Below are 27648 nucleotides of genomic sequence, written 5' to 3'. Positions count from 1 at the left end.
GATTATATCCCTCTCATTTTTGGGATTAACCCCTAAAATTATATGTAAAAATAGATTAATGGAATGGATGAAATACATACATTATGGTGAGGCCCACAGAGTACCGACCACGACCACCACCGGGCTGGTGGTAGGGGGAGTAGTCAATCTGCTTTCATTTCCATTTGGGATTCAGTGTCACATTGAGCAATGAGACTCGTCACTGAAGTGATGTCACCTATTTATATACATCCCACTATGATATATGTTTTGTATCCACACCATCCATCCATTTGGAGAGATCATTTTAGGGCATGAGCCAAAGAATGAATCAGATCCAAAACTTGAGTGGACCCCACCACAGAAAATAGTGGAGAGAGTCACGCCCACCATTTATTACGACTGAATCCAATCTAAACCTCGTCACTTTGTCTACTGAACCCCGTCACTTTGTACTGCAACCTCATCACTTTGTATTGCAACCCCGTCACTTTATCTATTGAACCCTGTCACTTAGTGTTGCAACCTCGTCACTTTGTTTAGTGAACCCCGTCACTTTGTTTACTGAACCTTGTCATTTTATACTGCAACCCCGTTACTTTGTCTACTGAACTCCGTCACTTTGCGCAACATCGCCACTTTATCTATCAGACTCCAACACTTTGTGTTATAACCTCGTTACTTTGTCTCTATTATACCCCGTTACTTTGTGCCTCAACCTCGTCCACTTTGTCTAGTGAACCCGTCACTTTGACCGCAACCCCATCACTTTGTCTACTCGCCACTTTGTATTGACCCGCCACTTTGTCTATCGTACTCGTCACTTTAACTACAACCCTATCACTTTGTCTATCGACTCGCCACTTTGACTAACCCCGTCACTTTATATGTAATTCTTCACTTTGTTGCTGAACCCACTTTGTACCGCAGAGACAAAGTGACGCTCGTACAAAGTGACGGGGTTCAGTAGACAAAGTGACAGGGTTGCAGTACAAAGTGACATAGTACAGTAGATAAAGTGATGATGTTGCAGTACAAAGTGACGGGATTCAGTAGACAAAGTGACAGAGTTGCAGTACAAAGTGACGGGGTTCAGTAGACAAAGTGATGGGGTTGCAGTACAAAATGACGGGGTTCAGTAGACAAAGTGACGGAGTTGCAGTACAAAGTGACGAAGTTCACTAGACAAAGTGACAAGGTTGCGGCACAAAGTGACGGGGTATAGTAGATGAAGTGACGAGGTTGTAGCACAAAGTGATGGGGTACAATAGACAAAGTGACGATGTTGCAGTACAAAGTGACAGAGTTCAGTAGATAAAGTGACGGGGTTGCAGTACAAAGTGACGGGGTTGAAGTACAAAGTGACAGGGTTCACTAGACAAAGTGACGAGGTTGCAACACAAAGTGACGGGGAATAGTAGACAAAGTGATGAGGTTGTAGCACAAAGTGACGAAGTACAGTATACAAAGTGATTGGATATCCATCATTAAAGTCCTCCTAAGGCCCACCGTACTGTTTATTTGACATCCAATCTGTTGGTTTGGTCATAAAGACCCAAATGAAGGGAAAAGCTTGATCTAAAACTTTTATGGCCCCCAAAAAGTTTTTAATGGTCAACGTTTATTCAACACTATTTCATGTAATGTGGTCCACTTGAGATTGGGTTATACCTCATTTTTGGTCTTAGATCATAAAATGATCTAGAAAAATAAATGGACGGCATGGATGAAACACATACATCATGGTGGGCCCACATAGTACCGAGTGGCAGGGGAGTAGCCAGTCCGTTTCCAATGGAAACCGTGGACGCAGATTCATCGGGAAAAGCCTTTTGCATGAAGTTCCAGCACTAGGATGTATTGTGGGGTCCACCATGATGTTTATAAGAATTTCAATCCATTCATCCATTTTTAGATCTCATTTTAAGACATGTAACTAAAAATTAGGATGATCAAAAACTCAATTGGGCCATATAAGATGAAACGGTGGAGAAAGAAATTCCTACGGTTGAAGCCTTCCTAGGCATCTTGATGTTTATATGCCATCCAAACTATTTATAAGGTCATTTTTACTAGGATGAAGTGAAAACACCAAAATATTAGGCCGATGCAAAACTTTTGTGGCCATATAAATATTTTAATGGTAGACACTAAATCCCCACTGTTTCCTCTCGTGTGGCCCAGTTGAGTTTTGTATACACCTTAGTTTTGGTATTATGTCTTAAAATGATATCTAAAAATGGATGAATGCGTTGGATTTATCAAAAATGTCACAGTGGGCCCATCGAAATCCTTGCGCAGGATCTTACTGCAAAAGGCTTTGGCAGGAAATCCGCGTCCCCGTTATACACGTGAAATCGGATGGCATACTAGTCTTATCGTACTGAGTAAACTCTGTTGAGCCCATTGTGAATTCATGTCATTTATCCACGCCGTCCATCCATTTTTTCAAATCATTTTAGGGGTTGAGCCCAAAACTGAAGTATATCAAAAGATCAAGTAGACCATACCAAAGGAAACAGTGGAAGTATTGATTTTCACCATTGAAATGTTTCTAAGCTCCGAATGATGTTTATTTTTCATCCAAACTGTTCATAAGATCACAAAGACATGGATGAATGGAAAAAACAAATATCATCTTGATATAAAACTTCTGTGGGCCCCCAACAACTTTTCAACAGTGGAATTCAATTCACACTGTTTCAGGTGGTGTGGTCCACTTGATCTTTGGATATGATTAATTTTTGTTATAAAACCATAAAAGTAGATGATAAAAGAGATGGATGGAGTTGATACAATGCACGAATGACGACTGTGGACTCCACGGACTTTACTCAGTACGCTTACCCTACTAATTTACTCGGCACAAAAACCGCTTCCGTTCCGACCAGACCCGACTCGGTACCGTTCCGAACAGAACCGACGGTCTGATCGGGTCTGATCGATTCTAATCGGCCAAATCCGATTTAATTTCGAATTAGGTTCGGATAGCACTATACCAGAACAGATTCGGTCCGATTACCCAGACCGAATGGGTCCGAATCGATCCGAACAGACCCGACCCGGAGGGGTATACCTATAAATACCCATTTTTTCACACCCTACCCATTTTTTCCCCAAAACTCTCCCGCCCGATTAAAGAGAGAGAGATTTTTTCCCCAAAAATCTCCTGCCCGAGAGAGAGAGATATTTTTTCCCCAAAAATCTCCCGCCCGAGAGAGAGAGAAAAAACCCTACCAGAGAGAGAAATCAAGTGGGCATTTCTGACATTTCTCCCATATTCTTCTCTCTCTCTCCCTCCCTCTTAATTTCATTTCCCTTCAAAATCTACCAACGTGAAAATAAAAACCCAATTTCTGACATTTCCGATCCGTTTCTTTTCTTTTCTTTTGAGAAGAAAAGATGTCCGACGCTTTGATCAACGGCTTAGCTGGCGCCGGAGGTGGCATCATCGCTCAGCTGATCACCTACCCTCTGCAAACCGTAATTTTCTCAAGATCTGGGGTCATTTTCCCTTGATTTTCCTTTTTGTTGAATTTCTGATTTTTTTCTTGAATTTTTTATGCAGGTTTAGGTCAACACATGGCAACAAACGGAGCGAGATCCAAAGAAGGCAAGAAGAAAAAGGCATGGAACGATCGAACAGATGTGTCAGGTGTTTTTTTTTTCTAATTAAAAATGGATTTTTTGGTATTTATTGTTATTTTTATTTATTTTGAGGGTTTTGGATTGGAAGCAGGTCGTGAAGCAGGAAGGATGGGGGCGGTTGTACGGAGGCCTCGCGCCGCCCCTGGTGGGAACCACGGCGTTGCAGGTGAGTGCACGTTAGCCAATTTCCTTGTGTCGAATCTAATGTTAACCATGCATGCACGCGACCAAACTGGGCCACCAAATGTTTTTTGTTCAGCAATCAGATCCGAACCTTGCGCAATCTAATCCGACTCAGTTTTGGTGATCGAGTTGGACTCGGATCGGTTCACACCAGCACATGTTCGGGTCTGACCGAGTTAGCTGACTTTGGATATGATTAATTTTTGTTATAAAACCATAAAAGTAGATGATAAAAGAGATGGATGGAGTTGATACAATGCACGAATGACGACTGTGGACTCCACGGACTTTACTCAGTACGCTTACCCTACTAATTTACTCGGCACAAAAACCGCTTCTGTTTAACGTCTCCGTTATGCTTCTTATTAAATGTATTTTTTTAATATATTTAAAATATCTGATTACATGGCACTTATACTGACGTTGACCAATGAAAACGCGGGAGGCAGGGAGTTCCTGCCTCCGGGAGGCAGAGGATCCGCGGACGCGGATTTCCTGCGAAAGCCTTTCGCAGGAAGTTCCTGCGCAAGAATTCTGTGTGGGGCCTACCGTGATGTTTGTGAGACATCCGCTCTGTCGATTTGTCTTTTTGAACTCATTTTAGAACTTATGGTAAAAAATGATCCAGATCCAGTACTCAATGGAGCTGAAAATGTGAGGATTGAACGATTACGGTTAAAATACTCATGGGGCACAGAAGTATTGAATCAGGATAATATTTGTGTTTTCAGTTCATCCAATAGGAATGACGTTATAAACTGTATGGATGGCATGTAAATATTAATGTCAAACCCGGGATGGTTTCAACGGTAGGAATTTCTCTGCCCACTTTTTCCTTTAGTCGACCACTTAAACCTTGGATCCCTGCTCACCTTTGTCTCAAGTCTTAAAATGAGCTCACAAAACGGATGGACAGGGTGGATGTCTCACCAACATCACGGTGGGCCCCACCTAAGTTTCCAGCGCAGGAATCACTGCCAGAGGCCTTTGCACGAAATCAGCGTCCCTTTGCGGTGATTGGATATCTCATCAAAATCAATACAACAATTGGATTTTGCGCTGTCTATAGAGAGGCACATGTACACAGACATGGACAATGCACCTCTCACGTGTCCGTGCACCGTTGAGGGTGGTGTCTAATGTAAAGAACGGCTATGATTTATTGCCGACGTGGCTGCATCACACTGAGATCCAGTACTGGACGATATGCATTACATCCATGCTTTCCATCCGTTTAGATAACTCGTTTTAATGTCATGATCTCAACCATGATGCATATTCACATCTTTTGAGCTTCACACCAGAGGAGACTGAAACTCTACCGTTACAGACATATTCGATCGAGCCACCAAAATGTTAATTTTCCATTCAACCCTTTCAAGATTGCAAGGACCTTGATAAATGGCCAAACAAAAATAGGCCTAATTCAAAACTTTTGCAGTCCACAAAATAATTACAATGGTAGGTAACCACTGCTATCCAAGATATAATGGTAGGTAACCACTGCTATCCAAGATATTAAGAGAACCTCTTTATAGTCTTATTCATAACCGAAGTGGGCCCTAAGTCCGGATTATTAGGGCAACAATCAAACATGTTGATAACGATTTCATAGAAAATTTAAACCAGTAACAGCAAATTTTCTGACACACACACACACACACACATATATATATATATATATATATAGAGAGAGAGAGAGAGAGAGAGAGAGAGAGAGAGAGAGAGAGAGAGAGAGAGAGAGACATGCTCATCTACACACCTAGGCACATGCGCACCTTTGCACACGTGTCATGGGTGTCTAATCCGAACGGTCCATAATATGAGGAATCCTATGAAACCTCAGGGGACAAATTTTCACCCTGATCTAAGATTTTGGTGGGCCATAAAAAAGAGAAATGCAAATCAAGGGAAGCAATTGTTTTCATTTTCATGGCCCACCAAAGTTCTGGTTCAAAGTAAAAAATTGGTACCAAGGGGTTTCATGAGGTTCTTCTTCATGTGGACCATTTAGATTTTCGAGACTCATCACGTTTGATGAGTTCTCAAAAAAGTTTGTAGGACTTATGGGCCAACTGGTTCGCAGCTGAGCATTCCGAGATATATATATATATATATATATATATATATTGGGTTAACCTACATATAAAAGAAGCAAACTACAATAAAATCCAAGCCGAGTAAGTCCAAACTATATACGAATAGTTTAAAATTTTATGTAGCTCAATTGTACCTGCTGAAATTTAACAAAAAAAACTAAAAATAGAAAAAAATAAAAATAAAAAATAAAAAATGCATACTACTTCTAGGCAAAGAGGACCAAGTGTGAAACACAAATGCCATTACAAGAGCAGCAATAAACAAACGGCAAAGTGCTTTGATATCCTCCAAATACTCTTTGCGGCCCATTTTCGATTCAGGAATTATATATATTAGGAGTTCGTTGAACACTAGTTCTTGGACTGTCATAGTATACACTAGTCCTTGGATTGTCATAAACTCCTCCGGCAACGTTAGGAAGTACGTTATCTGCATGCATCAAGCATTGCCACACCTTTGCAAACCACATCGATCATTCCAAGCTTCCTTTGCTTTATCTGTAGTTGTTTCCACTATATCGAACCACCTATTGTTGGCAGTGTTCCCAGTTGTTATAAATCCCCAAAATGCGGCCAATTAATGAATACAATGTAATATTTTTCCTTTAAATTCTGCAAACAAATATAAAGTCTACTATTAGTGTCTGAATGGCATAAGCTATGTGGAAATATACATCTAAACTGTAAAATACAGTTCCATTACTTGAAATTTCTAATGATTGAAAAAGATAAAGGATAACATTTGGAAGTAGAATATGATCATTCAATATATCAATGCGTGTCTGAAAAGTGCATTTACAAGACACCAGGCTATGCAAATAATATGTAGAAAGATTTTGTACTGGTAGGCAACAAGCAAGATGAGAATAACATTTGCATAGCCAAACATACCATTTAAACATAACCATTCACCCACAAGCATGTGTTTAGGTCTTAGCTAAATTTGGCAAACTAGAGTTTAAAAAATAAGTATTAGTAAATATCCACACATACGAAATCTGTTGGCCATAGAGTATTTTTTGGGTTCCAACATGCCCAATACAGGGAGTGATGTAGAGTGGGTTGCAGACAGTTTCATGTTTAAGATGGATCAGAAAAGGCCCGGTCGACGACAGAAGTGATCCGATAGTCAGACCTTAGATCGGGCATATCTCACAATCTGGAATGAGTTATCGGGCGTAAAATATGATTTTGGGGTAGAACGAGCTACTTTAGCCAACCAACCCAGTTATACTGGGTTACGCAAGACAGATTTGTGAAATACCCCCGGTTCAATGGTCGTTTTCTTATTTTAATTCTATTTTTACTATAAATAGTAAGTTTTAGTTTGATTATAACTCTTCATCCGTTGGGCTGTAGGAGTTACACACAACGTGAAAAGAGCTTAGAAAAAATAGGAGAACAGCTTGGTGAAGCCAAATAGGGCACTTACTATCTTTAAACCTTGCGCACTAGTAGACATCACTACCGTCTATAAATAGTAAGTTTACTATTTATAGTAAGTTGCGAATTCTAGGAGTTTTAGTTGTAGTTTGCTTCTGATTTCTCTCTCATTGCTTGGTATCCCTATTTAAAGGGTCGTGAACTCATTTATTTCATTCATTAATCAATTTCAAATTTTATAGAATTTATTTTCTATTTTGCTTGTTTTCTTTGTTATGGATTCGAGAAGCCTCCGTAAGAAGTCCAGAGAAGTTTCGTGGATTCGGAACAGTTATCCTCTTGAGGGAGACTGTGCTCGACCTCATCACGTTCATTCCTGCATCAATCGGTATCAGAGCAAGGATTTCCCTCAGGCCGATGGCAAACAACGAATGTATGAACCAAAATCATATGGACGGTGATCTAGGGATTCGTGATCTTACGAAAAGAATGGAAGCTTTCCACTAGGAGAGTCAGTTGACCATGCAAGGGGTGCAGGCAACCTTTGACTATCTTCCGATTAAGAATGTCAATAATTGAATAAGTATTTGGGACTATATAGATTTGTTCTCGTTTGATATTCTCAAAGATGGTACCGAATACCTCAGTACGGTGACATGAATCTAGGCATGTGATCATATTCGCCATCTTTCTTTTTTTTTTTTTTTAATTCCAAAGAAGCACTTGTTTCATTAATCTAAAGAGCTGCTTTATAGAAGACATACAATTTCGGCCTGGACCTCCAATACGAAAAGTTTGAGGAGGCAGCCTATTGTGTCGTAGATTGAAAACTGGACATAGTCTCATTTCAGTTCTCTAACTATACCTAGGCCCGCTCGGTCGAGGAGTTCCCCTTTGATCATCAGCGGGAGGTCCTGAAGTTGCTCGAAATCCCTATCCAATTAGTTTTCACTGCCCAATTGAGCCAACCCATCAGCCACTCTATTTGCTTTCCTCAAGACGTGTTGAATTGAGATGGTGGCTTTACCCTGCATAGTTTATATCCTCTTCTTACAGTAGAAGGTGCTCCATGGGTTAGGACTTATGTTTGAAAAAATGCACACAGCTGCTTCTGAGTCACTTTCAATTTCAATTAAAGTAAATCATTTCTTCAAGAAGAGGTACAGCCCATCCAATCAATCTCAATATCTATCGCTACTTTCCACTTTTCAGCATCTGGTTTATCAAGAGCATTCTGAAAAGTAAACTAATCTCCCTCATCCGTAATAATGGAAAATGCAATATTTGAGTCATTCTTGTATTTCGCTGGTAACTTATGATCTCTTGGTAGATTCCTTCTCACAAGTAGATGCTCCACCTACTCCTGTACCCACGGGCTGTCTCTATATCAGCCTGTGTCTCATCTCTGTCTATCTAAACGTCCACAATCAATTTTTTCTTTTCCTAGTGCTTATCCTCATGGAACAAGGATCTTTCGTCAAATTTAATGTCTCGACTAAGGATATTTTTTTATGTGACCCGGTCATACAACATATACCCCTTCACACCATTACTATAGCCAACAAAGATATATTTTTTAGCCCTTTGGTATAACCTATCTCTCTTAATTGATGATACATGAGAGGAAGTATTTTTACCAAATACACACAGTCCCAAGTACTCTACCTGTTGATCACTCTATACTTCCTATAGAATTTTACATTCAATGGTCGTGGAAGGAGATCGATTCACCAAGTAACAAGACGTGTAAACAGCCTTTGTTCACAATTTATTGCCCAACCTATCATTACTGATCACACATCGGACCTTCTCCAATAAAGTCTGATTCATATGCTTAGGCTCTGGTGTCTAGCACACTGTGTTGTGCTTTATGATCCTTTCATCTTTGCAATACCAATTGAATTCCCTAATGTTATCTATCCACAAGACTTTTATCTTTCGTCCTATATGTTTTTCTACCATTACCTTCTATTGCTTGAAGTTGATGAAAATATCGGATTTATTTTTCATAAAATAAACTCACACTTTTTTAGAATAATTGTTAATGAATGTAAAAAACCATGACGACCCTCCATCATAAACCACCGGCGCTGCCCCCCCCCCCCCATATAAATGAATGCACATAATCAAGAATTCCCTTAAAAACATGTTTTCCAGACTTAAAAGACAACATTGATTATTTACCATATATATAATGCTCGAATATATTAAAATCAAAACTTTTAAAAGTTGGAATTAAACAACGATTAGAAAATACCTTCATGTCCCCACTCACTCATGTGGCCCAATATGCATGTCACATACGTGCAGATGCGAAATCCGCTATAGACATTGCATCTCCACCCAATGATGTACTTCCGATCAACCTATAAAGGTTTTCATTCATCCATGCCTTCATGACTATGAGTGCCCCCTTTGAAACTTTAAAAACATAATCGAACCCAATGAATTTGCACACTGGTGCCTTGAGTGGTCCTAGAGATATCAAATTCTTCCTCAAATCAGCAACATGTCTCACCTCGGTCAAGATACGCTCTATGCCATTAAACATCTTGATGTGCACCAATCCAACACATACCACTTTACAGGCTTGTCATTGCCCATAAATATGCCTAGCCACTATTGCACTCACTTTAACTAGTGAACCAACTCTAATAAGGGGTTATGTGGTACAAAGCCCCCATATCCAAAATTCATTCTTTGTCAAAGTTACACTTTAAGAATCTTTACACAAGCAGATAAAAATAGTAACTCTAGGTAATGCTAGACTGAAATCTCAAATTATTTGAATTTAAATGAGAGTATGTGCTTCAGTGTATATACACTATGCTTTTAGCTTTGACCGAAATTGACTTAATGGCATCCCTAGTAATCTCTAACAAATGTCATATTGGACCCTCAGATGGATTAAAATTTTCTGAAGTAGCCAACAAATCTCTCAATGCTAATAATTTTTCTATAATGAGCCCAATCTGCTATGTGCTTTGTATGATAAGCTTGTCCTACATATAAAAAAGAAATTGTGGGCTCACCATGATTTGTAAATGACATCCATGTTGGCGTGAGTTGTCAAATCAATCAGTGAGTTGTCGTCAAATCAATTAATGAGTTATCAATTAAGAGAAAATCAGAAAGATTATATTCGTGATTGTACAACTCATTGATTGATTGTACAATATCTATGTATAGCCAAGAATAGGGTTGTTAATCTCCCTATATATTTGAACAATATCTCTGTAAAGAAAGTATAAAAGAAATAAAATAATAAAAAATTTGACATGGTATCAGAGCCAGTCGATTTCTGGCTCTTGGTTTACGTCTAACCCTTGTTCATAGCCTTCTTCCGCCGCCACCTTGACATATGGGAGACACCGAAATCCCGACGAAGTCCGGTGACTCCTCCATCGACCATAATATGCTCCTCTCTGAAATATTCACCACAAAAATGGCCGAAGCTCTGTCCAAAGCTCAGGCCTCGACCGTACTTTCTGAACCTGCGGCTGTCCCGATCGGCATCAAGTTGGATGGTTTCAATTATGCTTTATGGTCCCAAGTTGTCGAGATGTACATTTTCAGCAAGGACAAGTTGGGCTACATCAATGGCAAGTTACCTCCGCCATCTCCGACTGATCTGTCCTTCCGCAAATGGTGTACTGACAACGCCATTGTCAAAGGATGGCTGATTAACTCCATGGATCCGGCGTTAATCGGCAATTTCATTCGATTTTTCACAGCCAAAATGGTTTGGGATTCAGTTGCTACCACCTATTTTGATGGTGGCGATACCTCTCAAGTCTATGATCTCCAGCGGCGCGTCTCACGTCTCCGCCAAGCGGGTGGCTCTCTGAAAAAATACTACACCAATTTGCAAAGCCTCTGGCATGAGATTGATTTTTGACGTTTTAATCTGATAGAATGCCCTACCGATATTGAACGTTATAATAATATTCTCTAAGAAAATCGGATCTATGTATTCTTGGATGGTCTTGATGACAGGTTGGACAATATTCGTAGCGATGTGTTGCAGATACACCCGTTTCCCACCGTGGAGCAAGCATATGCCCATGTCCGCAGGGAGGCACTTTCTCAGGTGGTGATGAGCGCTATTGACCACGAACCACCTCCAGGGGCGATGCTTGCTTCGAAAGGGCTAAAGCTTAGACTGTCTGGATCGACTTCTCAGTATATTGGGAAATCTTCCTCTAAAGCCCGTATCTCATCCGATGGTAACAAATGCTCTCATTGTGGCAATACGAAGCGTACATGTAAAAATTGCTTTCAGTTGCATGGGTACCCCGATTGGTGGCACGAGCTTCAAGCCAGAAAAAAACGAGACGGTATGGCTGAAAGCGCGGGAAAGGCTGTTGTGGTAGCAACCGAACCTTATCTCTCTCTCATCCCACCCACTACATCACATAAATCGAACTTCTCTCCTGCGGATCTGGGTAACATCTGTCATGCCTTGCTTAGTCGTCGTCATGATGTGGACAGTAGTGATTAGCTCCTCGACTCTGGGGCCACGGATCATATGACATTTGATCCCACAGTTTTCTCCCATCACTCACCTCCAAGGTGCACCAACATTGTGAATGCTAATGGAGTGACCTCACCTGTCACAGGAGCCGGATCTGTAACCCTATCACCCTCTCTTCAGTTACCCAATACTTCACTTGTTCCCTATTTATCTCACAATGTCACGCCCCAAACTCAGAAACTGGGCTAAAAAAATTTTCGATGGCCAAATCCGGTGCCGACAGCCTCTGTAGTACCCCATTCTTGGCTCCTAGCGTCTATACGCTAGATTCCGATCCTGGGGTCCTATAATGAGGATTTTATTATTATTTTTATTTTTATTTTTTTCCCAATGTACATTTAACTCGTAATAAGCATAACCACAAGTATACCCAAATCACAAAGGCAATATCATCATCACATATCCACTAATATAAACATTTGAGCACAATACTAAAAGGAAAATACATATGTAAAAATTAAAACTCCAGAAGTCAGTTACATGCTCCAAGCTCCATGCTGCTGCAACCTAACACCATCTACACGCATCTATCGTACATAAGCTTATAGAAAGCTTAGAGGGTGGTGAAAGTGTGTGCACAAGATAAGTGTCAAGTATACCATAAAGCCTAAAAAGCATACATCATCGGAATAAGCGAAAATACTGACAAGATCATGAATCATACGATATCAGAGTAATTAGAGTAAGCGAAAATATACTGGTAAGTCCATAAGTCATATAATATCAGAATACGCAATACAAATCAGCAATGCAAATAAAGAGTCATAGAGAGTCAAATATCAGATGCAGAGGGTACAATGTAATATGTAAATCCTGTTAAGTCCGTCTAGGCCATATAAGTATAGAAAACATAACGACCCAAAATGCTATCTGAATGCAGATGCAATATGCGATGCGAATGAAATGACCAAGCCGGAGTGTGAGGTCAGGATGATAGTACGTAGTATCGCAGGCTATGGGGTCCATCACAAGAGACTTCTATCCAAACCAGTCCCATACCTAAATTTGGATAGTCAGACTCAATGTGGTAAACTCCTGGTCTCAGGTTAATCATGCGCCCAACCAAACTCTTGGTCATTGCGAATGTACACGTAACAAATAGTTGCGCACCACTAGCCCGAGTGGATAGTGAATGAATGAGTATGCAACTCCTGCTCAATAAGTCCACGTATCAGTACAGTTCATCTCTGGGATCATCACCAGGGAAAAGGGAAAGGGTGGTTGCTTGTAAGGAGTTAGGGCTAGGGGTAGGGTAGGGTGATGTCACCCCTAGGGTGACATCATAATAATTATGTTTCTAGGAAAGTACAACAATAGGGATAAGTGGGTCCCTCGATCAAGCGATCAATGGCCGTGATAGTGCACGGGCCGGATCTCATAATCTGAGCGTCGCATTGACGCACGAGACGCGTCGTCGGAACCGCGGTGATGGCGCGGTCGCAATGACATAGGTCTCGGCTTGAGTCGGCTTGGGTTTATAGGATGTGACCCAAGAGCATGCGTAAATGTTATCTACGCGTCGCAGGTCATCGAAATTTGACTGGGAGGACCGTAAAAATTTATGGAATGGTATGGACTAGGATACGGGTCTTACACATAAACTATTATCTGTTAGCCAAGTTACTATAGATCTAGATTGTGTAGTGCTAATGTTTTTCAATTTTTATCTTATTCAGGATATTCTCACCAAGGAGATAATTGGGCGTGGTACTAAGAGAGGGGGATTATACTACATGAAAGATTTCAGTTTGGGTCGTGCGTATCACATGTCTTCTACACTTGGTTCTAAGGCTCGATAGATTTGGCTATGGCATCGTCATTTGGAACATCCATCATTTGGGTATTTAGGCATTTATTTCCTGATTTATTTTCTAATGTGGAGACTTCTGAATTTCACTGTGATATTTGTATTTTAGCCAAAAGTCATCGTGCTATTTATCCATTAAGTATGAATAAAAGTGATACACCTTTTGCTTCAATTCATTTTGATATATGGGGACCCTCTCCTTTATCTACTATATCTGGTGTACGGTAGTTTGTGATATTTTTTGATGATTGCACCCGGATGACTTGGTTATATTTGATGAAACATAAGGTGAAGTGTTTCGCATCTTTCAGTCATTTCATGTATGGTTCAGATCCAGTTTTCTGCTCATATTCGGATTCTCCGCTCTAATAATGGTGGTGAATATGTTAATCACCACTTTCATTCCTATTTTCAACAACATGGTCTTATTCATGAGACCTCATGTCCTCAGACTCCTCAGCAAAATAGAGTCGCTGAACGGAAGAATCGGCATATTCTTGAGACTGCCTGAGCTCTCCTTCTAGGCGCTCATGTTCCCACACGACATTGGCCCGATGCTATTACCACTGTCGTACATTTAATCAATCACCTTCCTTCTAAAATATTAAAATTTAAGACCCCATTACAGTCTCTATCAGCCTTAGTCTCTCTACCTACAGCTCTAATTGCTCCCTCCTGGCATATTTGAGTGTGCGGCATATGTACACCTCCCTAAGAACCAACGCACCAAACTTGACCCATGTGCCCTTCGGTGCCTCTTCTTAGGTTATGCTACGCATCAAAAAGGCTACCGCTGCTATGATCCTGCTACCAAGCGTACCTATGTGACTATGGATGTCACCTTTCTGGAATCCGAACCGTTCTATCCTTCTTCGGCATCCACTTTTCTCTTCAGGGGGAGACACTAGATGAAGAGTTGAATTGGCTGAGTTTTGACTGGCTCGAAGATCGGAATGACACACTAATGATTGGCAAGGAATCAACAAATACATCTTCAGGGCTTGACATATCCTCTAAATCTAGAGGGCCTTCGGCAACTGAGCTCACATCATCAGGAGAAGAACCCAAATCCCCCCATCTCTCAGTGCCTGCAGACACATCTCTTAAGAATATTCCTGAGGTAAGCAATTTTACTACACCCTCATTTATGAATAACATAGATATATCTGCTGGGTATACCTTACCCTTCAGGCATAACCGTGGCAAGCCACCAAACAGATACTTTCCAAACATTGAAGAAAGAAAGTCGAGGTATCCAATTGCGAACTATGTTTCCACCAAAAAGCTACCTGAACCTTTCAAGACATTCTCACACGAGTTGTCCGCATGTCATATTCCCGCTACTGCTCAGGAAGCTTTAGCTGATCCCAAGTGGACACAAGCAATAGAAGAAGAAATGGGAGTACTACTAAAGAATCAAACATGGACCTTGGTTCCATTGCCCAAAGGAAAAAAATAGTCGGGTGCAAATGGGTCTTCTCTGTTAAACACAAGGCAGATGGATATATAAAATGATACAAGGCAAGACTAGTCGCAAAGGGATATACTCAGACATATGGCGTAGATTATCAAGAAATTTTTTCGCCGGTAGCCAAGTTAAACACATGTATGCATAAATTCAGTCGAGCCAGGCTGGGCTGGGCTAAAACGACTTAACACCAAGCCCGACTCGAAATTTGTTCATGCTTTGCATGAGAGGCTCAAGTCAGGCCTATGGGCAGACAAGTAAGTACAAGCCCAGCTCAAGGTCAGATCGGGCTGGTCTAGTCACCCTTGATTGTGGCAAGGATGCTTTTATGATATTTACAGTAGAATTAATGGCCGTACACGTGATGTTGTCATACATTCTCTTGATTAGAACACATTAGATGAATGGTCCAGATTTCTAACATGTGCCATGTACATCCATGCTCCTTTTGGCCCCTCATGTAAGAAGTCCTCCTTGAATTTATGAGTCGTTGTAACATGAGCTTTCATTGGGAGTATTGCTCTTTTATCAGATTATATGTAATTATTTTCCACGAGTAATGAGTTATGATTGCCGTCGTTCTGCATTGATGTTTTCTGAGAAATTTGACCCGTTCATTGGATTTCTGGCGAAAAACCAGTCAAGAAGGAGTAGTTTTTGTCGAATTTTAGTGCGGTCCACTGTATAAAATCAAGTCACCGTTAATCTTGTCTTTTTACGGTCCAGATTATTCGAACGGATGATGGGTGGGGCCCACTAGCCAAAAAGGGCCAATGTGCATAAGGCGCTGTTGCGTTTTGGAGAATTGACCGACTTTGGATGTAACAGCCCACGCCCACACTATATGATATTGTCCGCTCTGGGCACTGCCCACACGGTTTTGTTCTTGGGGAACTCTCCCAAAAGGCCTCATGCAGTATAGGGTGACAACTCCACATATAGCTACCATTACTTCAGACGACACTTTCAATGTGGGAGAAAGTTTAACCTTCACTATGTGCACAGTAGCCTACCAGCATAGTAGCCTGCTAGCCATCTTGGGGCCCGCCCACATGTGCGCCCTCCCACGTGTGCCCGCCCACATGTGGCCACAGTGACGGGGCGTCACAATATCCCCCACCAAGGGTAGAGCCGTCCTCGGCTCTGATACCATTTGTAACAGCTCACACCCACACTGTATGATATTGTCCGCTCTGGGCACAGCCCGCACAGTTTTGTTCTTGGGAAACTCCCCCAAAAGGCCTCATGCAGTATAAGGTGACAACTCCACATATAGCTACCATTACTTCAGACGACATTTCCGATGTGGGACAAAGTTTCACCTTCACAATGTGCACAGTAGCCTGCCAGCACAGTAGTCTGCCAGCCACACAGTAGCCTGCCAGCCATCTTGGGGCCCGCCCACATATGCGCCCGCCCATGTGCGCCCACCCACATGTGGCTACAGTGACGGGGCGTCACATTGGGTGTCTTGGTGCATGGTGAGTGTACGTGTACTGTGCACACGTACTCACATAAAGTGGGTCCCTCCTTGATTCTGTTGATAAATCCACACCGTCCATCTAGTTTCCCATCTAATTTAAGGGGTTGAGACCAAAATTAAAGCATATCCAAAGATCAGGTGGGCCCCAAATTGCTGATATGTGGTCTGATCTATCCGTTGGCCCACTTTCACAAGGATCTAACGGTTGAAATTTTATGTGTACGGTTAATTTATGGTCCTCAGACCATATATAAATTTTTAAGCAGAAACAGATATTGAGAAACATATGATCATGCATTCTGGCGGACTTTCAGGCCCATTTAACGTGAGTTGCTTGATTTTCTTGGATTTCTGGCGTGTAATTTCTTTGATCTCGATCTCTTGATGTCCGTCCCTTGCCTTGGTGCTTCTTGAGCGTAAAATCCATGCCTTCAGCATTCTTTTCAGTCCTGGCTCCTGAATATAACTCGCATCACAAACACGATCAAAATGGGCCGTTAAACCGTATCATATTCGTAAAATCAGGTAATAATTGAGGTCTAATATGCAATATTTGACCCTCAACAGGTAGTTAATTTCAATGTGCTTACTTTGAGCATGAAAATTCGAGTTCTCAGACATGTTTGTCGTAATGATGTTATCCTAGTAGAGCATCAGTGGATCGCAAAGCAGAACGTCAAGACCACGAAGAATTGATGTTAACTAAAGTAGATCAGCTGTTGTGTGGGAAAGAGCCCTGTATTCAGCCTCGATGCTGGATTCGGAGACTGTTCTCTGCTTTTTGGGATATTATGAAATTATATTGGGCCTAAGAAGAAGCTAAGACCAAGAAGTGAAACGTTAGTCATTGGGATTTCTGGCCCAATTCGCATATGAGAAGGTGACTAATTCACAAGATTGGCCTTTTGTGAATGTTAAGCTAGTGGTCAGTGTGCATTTAACAAAGCACAAAATTCTTTTTACTTCTTGAAGGTGAGTAGTTCAAGGATTGTGTATGTGCTAGTATACTTGATTGACGATGAATCTATTGTGTCTGGGCTAGTTGGTGTAAGAAACTGAAGTCTGCCAAAAAGACTTTAGTATCATGTGGGATCATCTAAATAATCTCCATCATATGCAGTTGAGAAATAGTAGTAACGGGAGTAGACCATAGCTTGCACCTCGGCCATATTCGATTTATGCAAAAGTTTCGAAGCATATCTCTTATCAGCATTAACTGAAAGGTGTGACATGTTTGCGTACCTTCCGGACCAAGAAAGTAGCTGAGATGACCCAGGTATTTAAGTGTCAAACTTATTGATAACCTTGAAATGAAACTTTAAAAAAGAGGTAGATTTTTTCTCAAAACTAATATATCCTTCATATTGTGAACAATGGATAATGGGGATCGCACTCACTGGAGCCTTATCAAATTCTTTTGCTAGTACAGTCGGTTTGACTCAAGGTATTAGATATTTGACTTGAAGTTGTCACTAGCTAATTAATTCAAAATTTCACAGTCAACTAGATCCTATAAAATCCTTAAAAATATGAAAATCTAAGTATTCTCTGTTCTAAAATGACTCTTAATTTGCGACTTGGGATTCTAAGTAAGGAACCACAGTAACAAAGAAGAAAGTTGTTAGGCACATTCTTATCCGCACAAGTGTACAATTTCTATTTTACGAAACTCAATGAATTATAAAGGATTTAATTAACACAATCAAGAGGTGCAATGTCCAACTCAGGAGTAAGTGTGAGGGATCGAAACAAAAGCAATCTCCCGACACTTGTTTACCTAAGAAAGATGAGCAAGAAAAGAAAAATGTCTAGCATATCTAGATTTTTAATGTCATAAGATCTGGGTAAATCGGCAATCCCCAAAGCATATACTCGAACAAACTAGAGAAGTAGGGGGTTGAAGAGAGAAGAAGTGTCGACTAACTATAATCAAAGTAAAAGAAAGTAATAAATATATGTGTGTGTGTGTGTGTGTGTGTGTGTGTGTGTGTGTGTGTGTGTACCATAGGAGATGGTTGATAAAATGTATGTATGAGAGAGGGAAGAAAAGACCCGACACTCTTTCCTCTCATAGAGACTCGATCATACTCCACAAGATGTAGATAATTAAGATGACTTGTATTACTGTGGTTTATGCACGTCGGATGCCGAGGACTCTGTCATTTGGCCGCTGGAACCCACAGGGTTGTTCTCAGCCAAATTGTCTTGGAACATCTCCTGGCTTCGCGGTCAAGCCCCTCACTGGTCGAAATGGATCTGGAATAAAAAATTCCCCCCAAAATCTCTATTTTCCTTTGGCAGTTGCTTCATGATGCCCTTCCCATTGATGTCTTGGTGCAGCGAAAGGGTATCCACCCTGCGTCTGCGTGTAGTTGTTGCATCGTTCATTCCTCTTCAGGCCCCTACACTGAATCACCATCGCACCTTTTTCTTCAGAGCTCCCTTGCAGACGCGGTGTGGCGTCAGATCGTTGCTTTCCTTGGGACCCAGCTTTTCACTCATCTCTCCATCTCGAATAGGCTGCTCTGGTGGTGGCAGAGACCCCTTCCCCATGGTAGAAGGAATTTGAACATTCGTATGGCCCCGGTTTTCATTTTGTGGGAGATTTGGAAGGCTAGGAACGCTGCCAGATTTGACGATCACCGATGTTCTGCTTCCTCAATTTTCCTCAAGGTTTGGTGGTGGCTACAATCTATGTTCCTATTCCTGGACAAAATATTCCTCCTTCGGCACCAAGCTTTTTCGCCTTTAACTTCCCACACTGGCCCGTCCTCCAATCTGCCCGTCTGGCCCCCCTCCATTATCAAATGGATCAAGCCTCAGGTTGGATTTTTCAAGCTAAACGTCGATGGTTCAACTCTTGCAAATCCTGGTCCAGTGGGAGGTGGTGGGATCTATTGGGATCACCATGGAGACCCTATTTTCGCCTTCACATGCGGGTGCGGCTCTGCCTCCAACAATATGGCTGAAATGCAGGCTGTGCTTGACGGCATTAAATTCTGTATGGCTCTCAGGATGACTAACGTCATCATCGAATCAGATTCTAGTTGGGCGGTTTCCTGCCACACCAAAGTCTCCCCACCATCTTGGAAATGGTGTTACTGGCTGACAAAGATTCATCCTCTCTCCTGTCAAGGGAACTTCCGGATTCTCCACATTTTCAGGGAAGTTAACAGCCCGGCTGATAGTTTGGCTAAGATTGGCAGCTCAGAGCAGGTTAACTCCTTTTTCCTTGGTCTCGCTTCTCTCCCTCGCATGATCAAAGGTCAGGTTTTATTGGATAAATCAGGTCTTGGTTATATTAGAAAAGTCTCCCACTCAAATTTGTATAGCACATGATAGGCAGTTCATCTGCCTGAAATAGGCTTGCAAATTTCCCCTTGCAATGAAATCATTTTGTTAAAAATAAATATAAAAATGACTTGTATTGGTTGAATGATGGCTTTGAGTGGATTGGATTAGCATAAATACGAGCTAGGCTTTGGATTGACCAGATTAGGTTGGAGTGTTTGAATGGTTTGAATGGGCTATATGGGCCACGTTGGATGGGTAAGATCAGTTAGTTAGATGGATAGATGGGAAAGATGGGCTAGGTTGGTTGGGAAGGATAGATGGGTTTGGTTAGGAAAGATGGCTTGGGCTAAAAGGGCAGGTTTGAATGAATTTGCTTGGGAAAGATGGCTTGAGCTAGATGAGCTAAACTTAGTTGGGAAGAATGGTTAGGCTTGGGCTAAATAGTCTCAGCTTGGGAGATGGTGGCTAAGTTGCATGAGAGCCATCTCCTTCCTCTTCTCTAATTGTGTGGGCATGTCTTGAGAATGAAGGAGGTGGGGGTATTTATAGGTAAGAGGATGACAACTTGGTAATATGAAAGTAGATAAAAGGACAAACATGCTAAATGACTCTAGCCTCTTCTTGTTTTTTCCCTTCCTCCCCCAAATTGTGAGTGCGAGGTTGCTTTTGTAGATACTTGGAGAAGGACACGTGAGGTTGAATGGATTAGATTAAGGAGGCTTGGTTCCCCTGAGCCTGGGCCTTGGTATTAATGCCAGGTTCGGGGTAAACTAAAGCAAAGTATAAATCCGTGTCCACCAAGGATTGGTCCGGCTCACAAGCCCAACCATAGTCAAAATTGAGACAAAACCTGCAAATTGTGGTAGCAACGCTATTTTTTTCACATAAATGGTGGAGCTACCACCGTCTTTGTGCAAAAAAAAAAAAAAAAGGAACTATCATCATCTTTGTGTGAAAATGGTGAAGCTACCGCCATCTTTGAGCTTTGGATCCACCAACACGTGTCACACTTGATCGCAGGGTGTCTATAGATAAGTTAGGTTGAGTGGGTAGGATGGGCAAGATGCACTAGGTTGGTTAGGAATGAGGGACTAGGTTGGATGTGTTTGTTTGGAAAAGATTGATTGGGCTAGATGTGATAGGTTGTTTGGAAATGAGGGGCTAGGTTAGATGGATTTGGTTGGGAAATAGCTTTGGCTATATGGGCTAAGCTTGGTTGGGATTGATGGTTAAGCTTTGAACTAGATGAGCTAAGCTTAGGAGAGGGGTGACTAGGTTAGATGAGAACTCTCTCCCTTCTCTCCTCTTGGTTTGTTGGTGTGTATTAAGAATGAAGGAGGTGGGAGTGTTTATAGGTAACAGGATGAAAACTTGATAACATGGGAGTAGAGCAAAATAATGCCTTGTGATTATATAATAGAGTTTGGTAACATATGACATTCCCCCATTGACTCTTAAAATGGTAGAATGTGTAATTAAGAAGAATTCTAAAGACATTTTATTGAGAGAAATGACTTTTGAATGTATTCTCCTTTGAATAAACCTCACAAGGACATTTTATAGAGAGTTGACTTTTGGATATGTTCTCCTTTCAAGATATGCGAGCGATATGTTAGAGGGAGTGCTGACCTTTCGATGTATTATCTCTGTTGAAGCAGCCAATATATCTTAATTCTAGATCATTGGTTTAATTGCTTCCAAATGCCTTTTTTGTTTTTTTAAATGCATGTGACACACTTGATCAGTGGATATATTAGTAAAATTCAAGTAGGAATTTTATCAAGTTTTGGGCCAGGCCAGTCAGGTCAAGTGCTGGTCAGGCCCAAACGAGGGCCATTGCCACTCTTGGATGTATTATCAGTAAATGGGGGTGCAGATCAATAGCCTATACATTTTGCTCAGTCAAAGAATCGTACAAGAGGCTTTTCTATGAAGAGTAAAAAGTAATCTAAAAGTACTTTTAAGATGCTTAAATAATTTAGAAGATACAAAGCCCACCGTAAAATAGTGAAGGATATAAAGAATGAAAACGAGATGCACGATCCACTTGCGCCACATGTGTGTGACATGACGTTCTTTCTTTTACCTGGACCCGTTCATCAGGAGCCATGCATGCATGGAAAGTGTAGCTCAGTGCTCTATCATTAAACACGTGGCCCCATATTTCTTACATGTTTGGCCCACTTCACTATCTTACCAGCCTAACTCTCAAGGAAGTTGGCACATACTACGTGGTGTGTACCAAATGAGCTGCCCTTTTACATTGCAAATGGGAATTTTTTTTTTTTTTTTTGGTTAAACCACACAGATTGTTCATGAAAATATGAAGTCTAGCCCATCATTACATTCATGGCTTCTACCAACCCCACATGGATCATCAAAACAAAACAAAAAGATTATTAGTTCGCATGACCACACTGTATGTTATGTAGTTTTCAAAAGATGAAGGAAATCGACATCTATCCGTTCGAGCATGCTACCACCATATGGTTTTGGCATGACATCGATCTTATCCTCATCCTCCAAGTGGAGTTCATCTGCTGTCTATTCTCCTCGAATGCGACAACCATCAAACAGGGAAGTAATTTCATTGATGTGCACTGATTGCACAGCACAGTATGTGTTCATTAGCACACGCATTGGAGTGTTTCTCTGCATCTTGAATTTAACTTTGTTGTCATCCTGATCATTAACCTTGAGTTTGATGAAAATGGAGGATGATTATTGATCCTTGGATTTCTTATGGCCATCCGTGTTCCTGTTGTTGCTGTTTTCTTCTTTTCTCTGTTTTCTTTTTGTTTTGATGCCCAAAAATAAGGCTGATCCATATCTCAGACCATCACTGATTAATGTGTCCTTAGTAAAAATCACCTTCATTAACTGAAATTTAATATAATCTACTATTTCTATAACCAATTTTCTTTTTAAATAAGCACCTAAGCATGCATGACACTTTCTCAAATGTTACTTTTACATCCAACACAATTCCCATTTCCCCAATCTTAATAGCTTCAGAGAAAAAGCATGGTGAGGTCCCACAAGCAGTCTTATGACTAATCACACAAATTCAACAAGCATGGTCAGGTCCCACAAGCAGCCTCATGGATCATCACACGCAACTTCAACCGTTGATGTCATTTGTAGTGCTTCACATGATGCAACAGTTATCCTGGTAGGGGTCTTGGTACACATAATGCAGTGGCTGTGGCATGCTGTATTGGTAGGCCCAATAAGTAGGCAGAACCGCAGTTTCGCTTGATGGCTTTGTCTCCTCCTCTTTCTTCTTCTCATCAACCACTGCGACGCTAACGAGCTCTGTAAATCCCATCTTCTTTCTTAGCAGGGTTGTCAACACGACTGAGTCGACTCCCTCACCAACCACTACAAGCTCTTCCTTATTGCCGCCCTCCAACGTAGCAGATATAACACCTGCAACCAACATGATTAAAACAATATCTTAGAACCCAAATCAGAATCTACAAAAGACGCCAGTTCATGCCATATTTGTGGTATGGTTCAAAATTTCATGGTACCAAGAAGATGTAGGTACTCTAGTTCAACATTTAGAGAGTGGACTGACTGAGTCGACTCAGCTCATGGGTTGGCGAAATCAAGTCAGTAGTGAACTAGGGGACGATTTAAAAATACCACTACTCGCTGAGTTGACTTAGCTCATCTGGTTTGTGCTTAGAGTGGTGTAGGAAAATGAATATGATATCTGGTTATGTTCCTTTTCACCTGTCTTGCATCGAATCTCAATTTCAATTGTGCTAGAATCTGCAGTCAAGGTAACGCATCCCATCCGTCTATAAAAGTGGGTCTTCAAAACCCAATTTAATAACCATCAGAATGAGATTGGGCTGCTAAATCAGCCTTCTCTGACTCGATGAACTCAGTGAATCAACTCAGTTTAACTGACGCTTGAATTGCTGACAGCTTAAATCTCTCGTTGAAGAAATTAGAACTGCAAGCTTGGCAGCAGATCTGAGCTAAATGATGGTAAAATTACCGTGTATGCCGACTGCGGTTTTCATGGCCTTGGACCGGCTCTTCGGATCGTTCATCGGGACTTTCATCACAATCTTTTGCTGTAACAGAAAAAACAAGTTACTACAATGAAAACCACAAAAAAATTCACATGACCCACTTCAAGAAATCAAATATAGTAAAAAGACAACTAACATAAGATACCTTCATTGTCGATCTTTAGCGATCTACCACAGCGGAAACGTTAGTTGTGCGTGATTGTTTTTCCCACCTAACGATTTTCAACCAGGGTACGATATTGCTTTCTAGACTCCTCTATTTATAGATATCAGAAAACGGCTGTGGATCTTCGTGGAAATATTCATATTTTTTGAAACTGTGCTACGTTGAAGCTGAGATGGGCCCTACTGAGACACGGTCGATGGAAGGATAATTACGTGGGACGACGCGGTATCGACGCGGATTAGCTACTTACAAGTTGATCAGCGAGACTCGCTAGTACTGAAGTCACGTCACCAAGTTCTGTGGACCCCACCATGATATATGTGTTGTATCCACACCATTATTCTATTTTTAGAGATCATGTTAGGGCATGATACGAAGAACGAGGCAGATCCAAAGCTGGAGTGGACCCCACCAGAGAAAACAGTGGGGAGAGTGACACCCACCGTTGAAACCTTCCTGAGGTCCACTATGATCTTTATTTGAGATCCAACCTGTTCATGTATTAACGCAAACATGAAAGAAGGTAAAATACAAATATCAGCTTGATCAAAAACTTTTGTTGCCCGTGGAAGTTTTTAATGGTGGGCATCACTCTCCACACCGTTTTCTGTGGTGGGGTCCACTCGAGCTTTGGATCTTACTCACTCTTTGTACCATGCGATAATATGATCTCTCCAAATGAATGGACGGTGTGGATACAAAACATACATGATGGTGGCACTCACAGTGCTTGGTGACGTCACTTCATTAGCGAGTCTCTCGACTAGTCAACCTGTCGTTAGCTAACCCGCGTCCGGTATCACGTCGAAATGAGCCGTTAATTTCATGGTGGGCCAACCTACGTGGACAAGGGCTGCGGTTATTGTCTAATTTAATGTGCACAGCTGCCCCGGTCCGGAATTTTCATACTTTGTGGGGACGGTACCTATTTAGGACCTAAATGGGACACCAACGATCAGGGTGGGCCATTAGGTGGGACACTCCCTGATGTTTGTTATAAATCCAATCCGTCCATCCGTTTTGGCAGATCATGTTAGGCGATGGACCCAAAAATGAGGCAGATCCAAAACTCTAGTGGGTCACATCAAAGGAAATAGTGAGAATTGAATGTCCACCGTTAAAAGAATCATGAGTCCCATATGTTCTCGATCAGTCTAATGTTTTTGTATTTTCAATTCACCGGAGCAGAAATGAAATTAAGAACAGTATGGATGGCATATGAAAATCAAAGTGAAACACCCAGACCCATAGCTCAACTGGCAGACTGAGTGGAGATACCTCCTTTCAACACTCGACGTCTTGGTATCGATTCCTGGCGGGGGTGGCTAACATGGAGTGTGTGTATTGACCCGGGTGTGTACTAACAAGCTAACTCAAAAAAAATAAAAAATTAAAAACAAAAAAGTGAATTGAGAAAAATCTCAACGGTAGGCATTTCTGTCTTATTTTTAGGCCAGTCCTAACATGATCCGGAAAGATTAACTGATGAGGAAGATTTCTCACAAACATTATGGTGGCCCCACTTAGATTATGCGTCACTTCTTAGGATTTGTGAAATGGACGGAGATATGGCTCTTGCTTGCAACGTCCATTTCGGATAATGCTGATGTAATTGCATGGTTGTAATTATCCGATGGTGGTTAGTTTTGGGAGATGTGCAATCTGTGCTGGATTCTTCCTATCATATAGAACCATAGGTGAACCCACTTGGGTCCCATAGGTAGGAATAATTTGCATTCGTAGTTCTAGAGGTGTGATCCTATGTTACGGTAAAGATGTGGGGCACACATGATGTAAGAAGGAAATCCAAACCACCCATTAGATGCACAAGGTCATGTTATTTTTATGTATGAAAAATTAGCCTCATCCAACACACACATAAAACACAGTATAGGGAATGATACATGAAGAAATGTTCACACTTGACTTGCACGAGGGCTCACCTGAGCTGTAAAACAGCCTAGCTTTAGGCCTGACCATTTATCCAGGCCAGATAAACGACTGAATGGCATAGATTGCAGATAAACTATACAGTGAGGCAGCCTATTCAAGTCAATGATAGATGTCTACTCTAACCTTGTTCGCTATGGGATGGCCCAGATGAATTTTCGTTCTTACCTGAGGTCACGCATCCGAGAAATGGGTTGGATGTCATGAATACAACAGTTTAGACCCACTTTTATCCGGCACCATCCTATTTTAGGGTGCTAACGGACCCTACGGATTGGAGCACAAGTTTGGATGGTTTGGATTTAAGTGATACATACGAGGGAGGGTACCATAGCAAGAATGCATGAGTCAAAGGCCGATTCCAAGTCACCATTCCAGATGACTCAAGAGTGGAGTAGGTGAGCCCCTGCCTCACCCAAGACAGTGCGAAGTGTGGCCTTTACTGTAGATCCCACTTTGATGTATCTATTCTAAATTCATGCCGTCCATCCGTTTTTACAAATCATTTTAGGGAGCCCTCCCAAATATTAAGAATATCCAAATATCAGGTGGATCACACTCTAGGAAGCAATGGTGATTGAATGCCCTACTAATAAAACTTCTTAGGGCACACATTAATGTTTCCATAGTGTTTATTTTCCATCTAATCCATTGATAAGGTCATATAATCCTTGATGAAGGGAAAAATAAATAAATCAAATGTCAACTTGATCCAAAACTTTTGTGGCCCATTAATGGTCCATCGCCACTGTTTGCTATGCTATGGTCCACTTGATAATTGGATTTACTTCATTTTTGGGATCATCATTAAAATGATATGGAAAAAAAAGGATGGATGGTGAGGATGCAAAATAGATATATTAAGGTGGGCCCCGCAGTCCACGCCCACTTGGGTGAGGCAGGGGTCTGTGCGTGTGTTAAAAAAAAAAAAAAAACAAGTCAAGTCTTCAAGTCCGGTCTACTTCATTTTCAACTTGCCGCCTGTATATGCCTAGCTGAAATCGCATCCCGCAGGGCGCGTTACGCGGACGCGGGTTGTCTACTACCCCGTCTATCCCTAACTTGGAACGGGTAGGGGCTCCGAGTGACCACCATGATATATGACTTTCATCCACACCGTTCATCCACTTCTACACATCTTTTTATGTTTTAGGACTAAAATTTAGTTAGATCCAAGCTCAAATGAACCATATCATAGGATATGACGACCACCGTTGAATCTTTCCTAAGAACCACCTTAATGCTTGTTTGCCATCCAACTAACGAATCTCGATCCTCTGCTCATGGAAAGCAGAGGATCTGGATTCTCCAACCTATTCATAAAGTCACGTAGACCCAAACGAAGATAAACCCGAATATCAGCTCGATTCAAAATTTCCCTTGCTCACAAGAGATTTTCAACGGTAAGAGTTGAATATCCATTGTGGGTCCACTTGTTTATTCGCTCTACCTCCGTTTTGGCCTATATACTAAAATGATACAGAAGAATGGATGAACGGCTTCGATAAAACCTATAGATCGTGGTGGACACTCAAACCCTCTGCCGGATCCAAGATCGGGACGTGCGAAGCTAGTACGTAATTCCCGTCCGTGTTACACGTGACCTGC

The 27648-nt window shown here is 41.4% G+C and overlaps 1 protein-coding gene across 1 annotated transcript; it reads right to left on the bottom strand.

Annotated features, from left to right (window-relative positions):
* Positions 1–22732: 22732 nt before the first annotated feature.
* Positions 22733–24218, bottom strand: LOC131255960 (disease resistance protein Pik-1-like). The gene is made up of 3 exons (XM_058256930.1): positions 24070–24218; positions 23888–23966; positions 22733–23307 (listed from the first exon to the last, which is right to left on the bottom strand). The coding sequence occupies exons 1-3, from the start codon at positions 24073–24075 to the stop codon at positions 23027–23029; spliced, it is 366 nt and encodes a 121-aa protein (XP_058112913.1). The 5' UTR covers positions 24076–24218; the 3' UTR covers positions 22733–23026.
* Between the last annotated feature and the right edge of the window lie 3430 nt (positions 24219–27648).

Source organism: Magnolia sinica, chromosome 9, assembly GCF_029962835.1.
Source record: "Magnolia sinica isolate HGM2019 chromosome 9, MsV1, whole genome shotgun sequence".
Lineage (NCBI taxonomy): Eukaryota > Viridiplantae > Streptophyta > Magnoliopsida > Magnoliales > Magnoliaceae > Magnolia > Magnolia sinica.
This window is presented reverse-complemented; position numbering and strand designations above follow the sequence as displayed.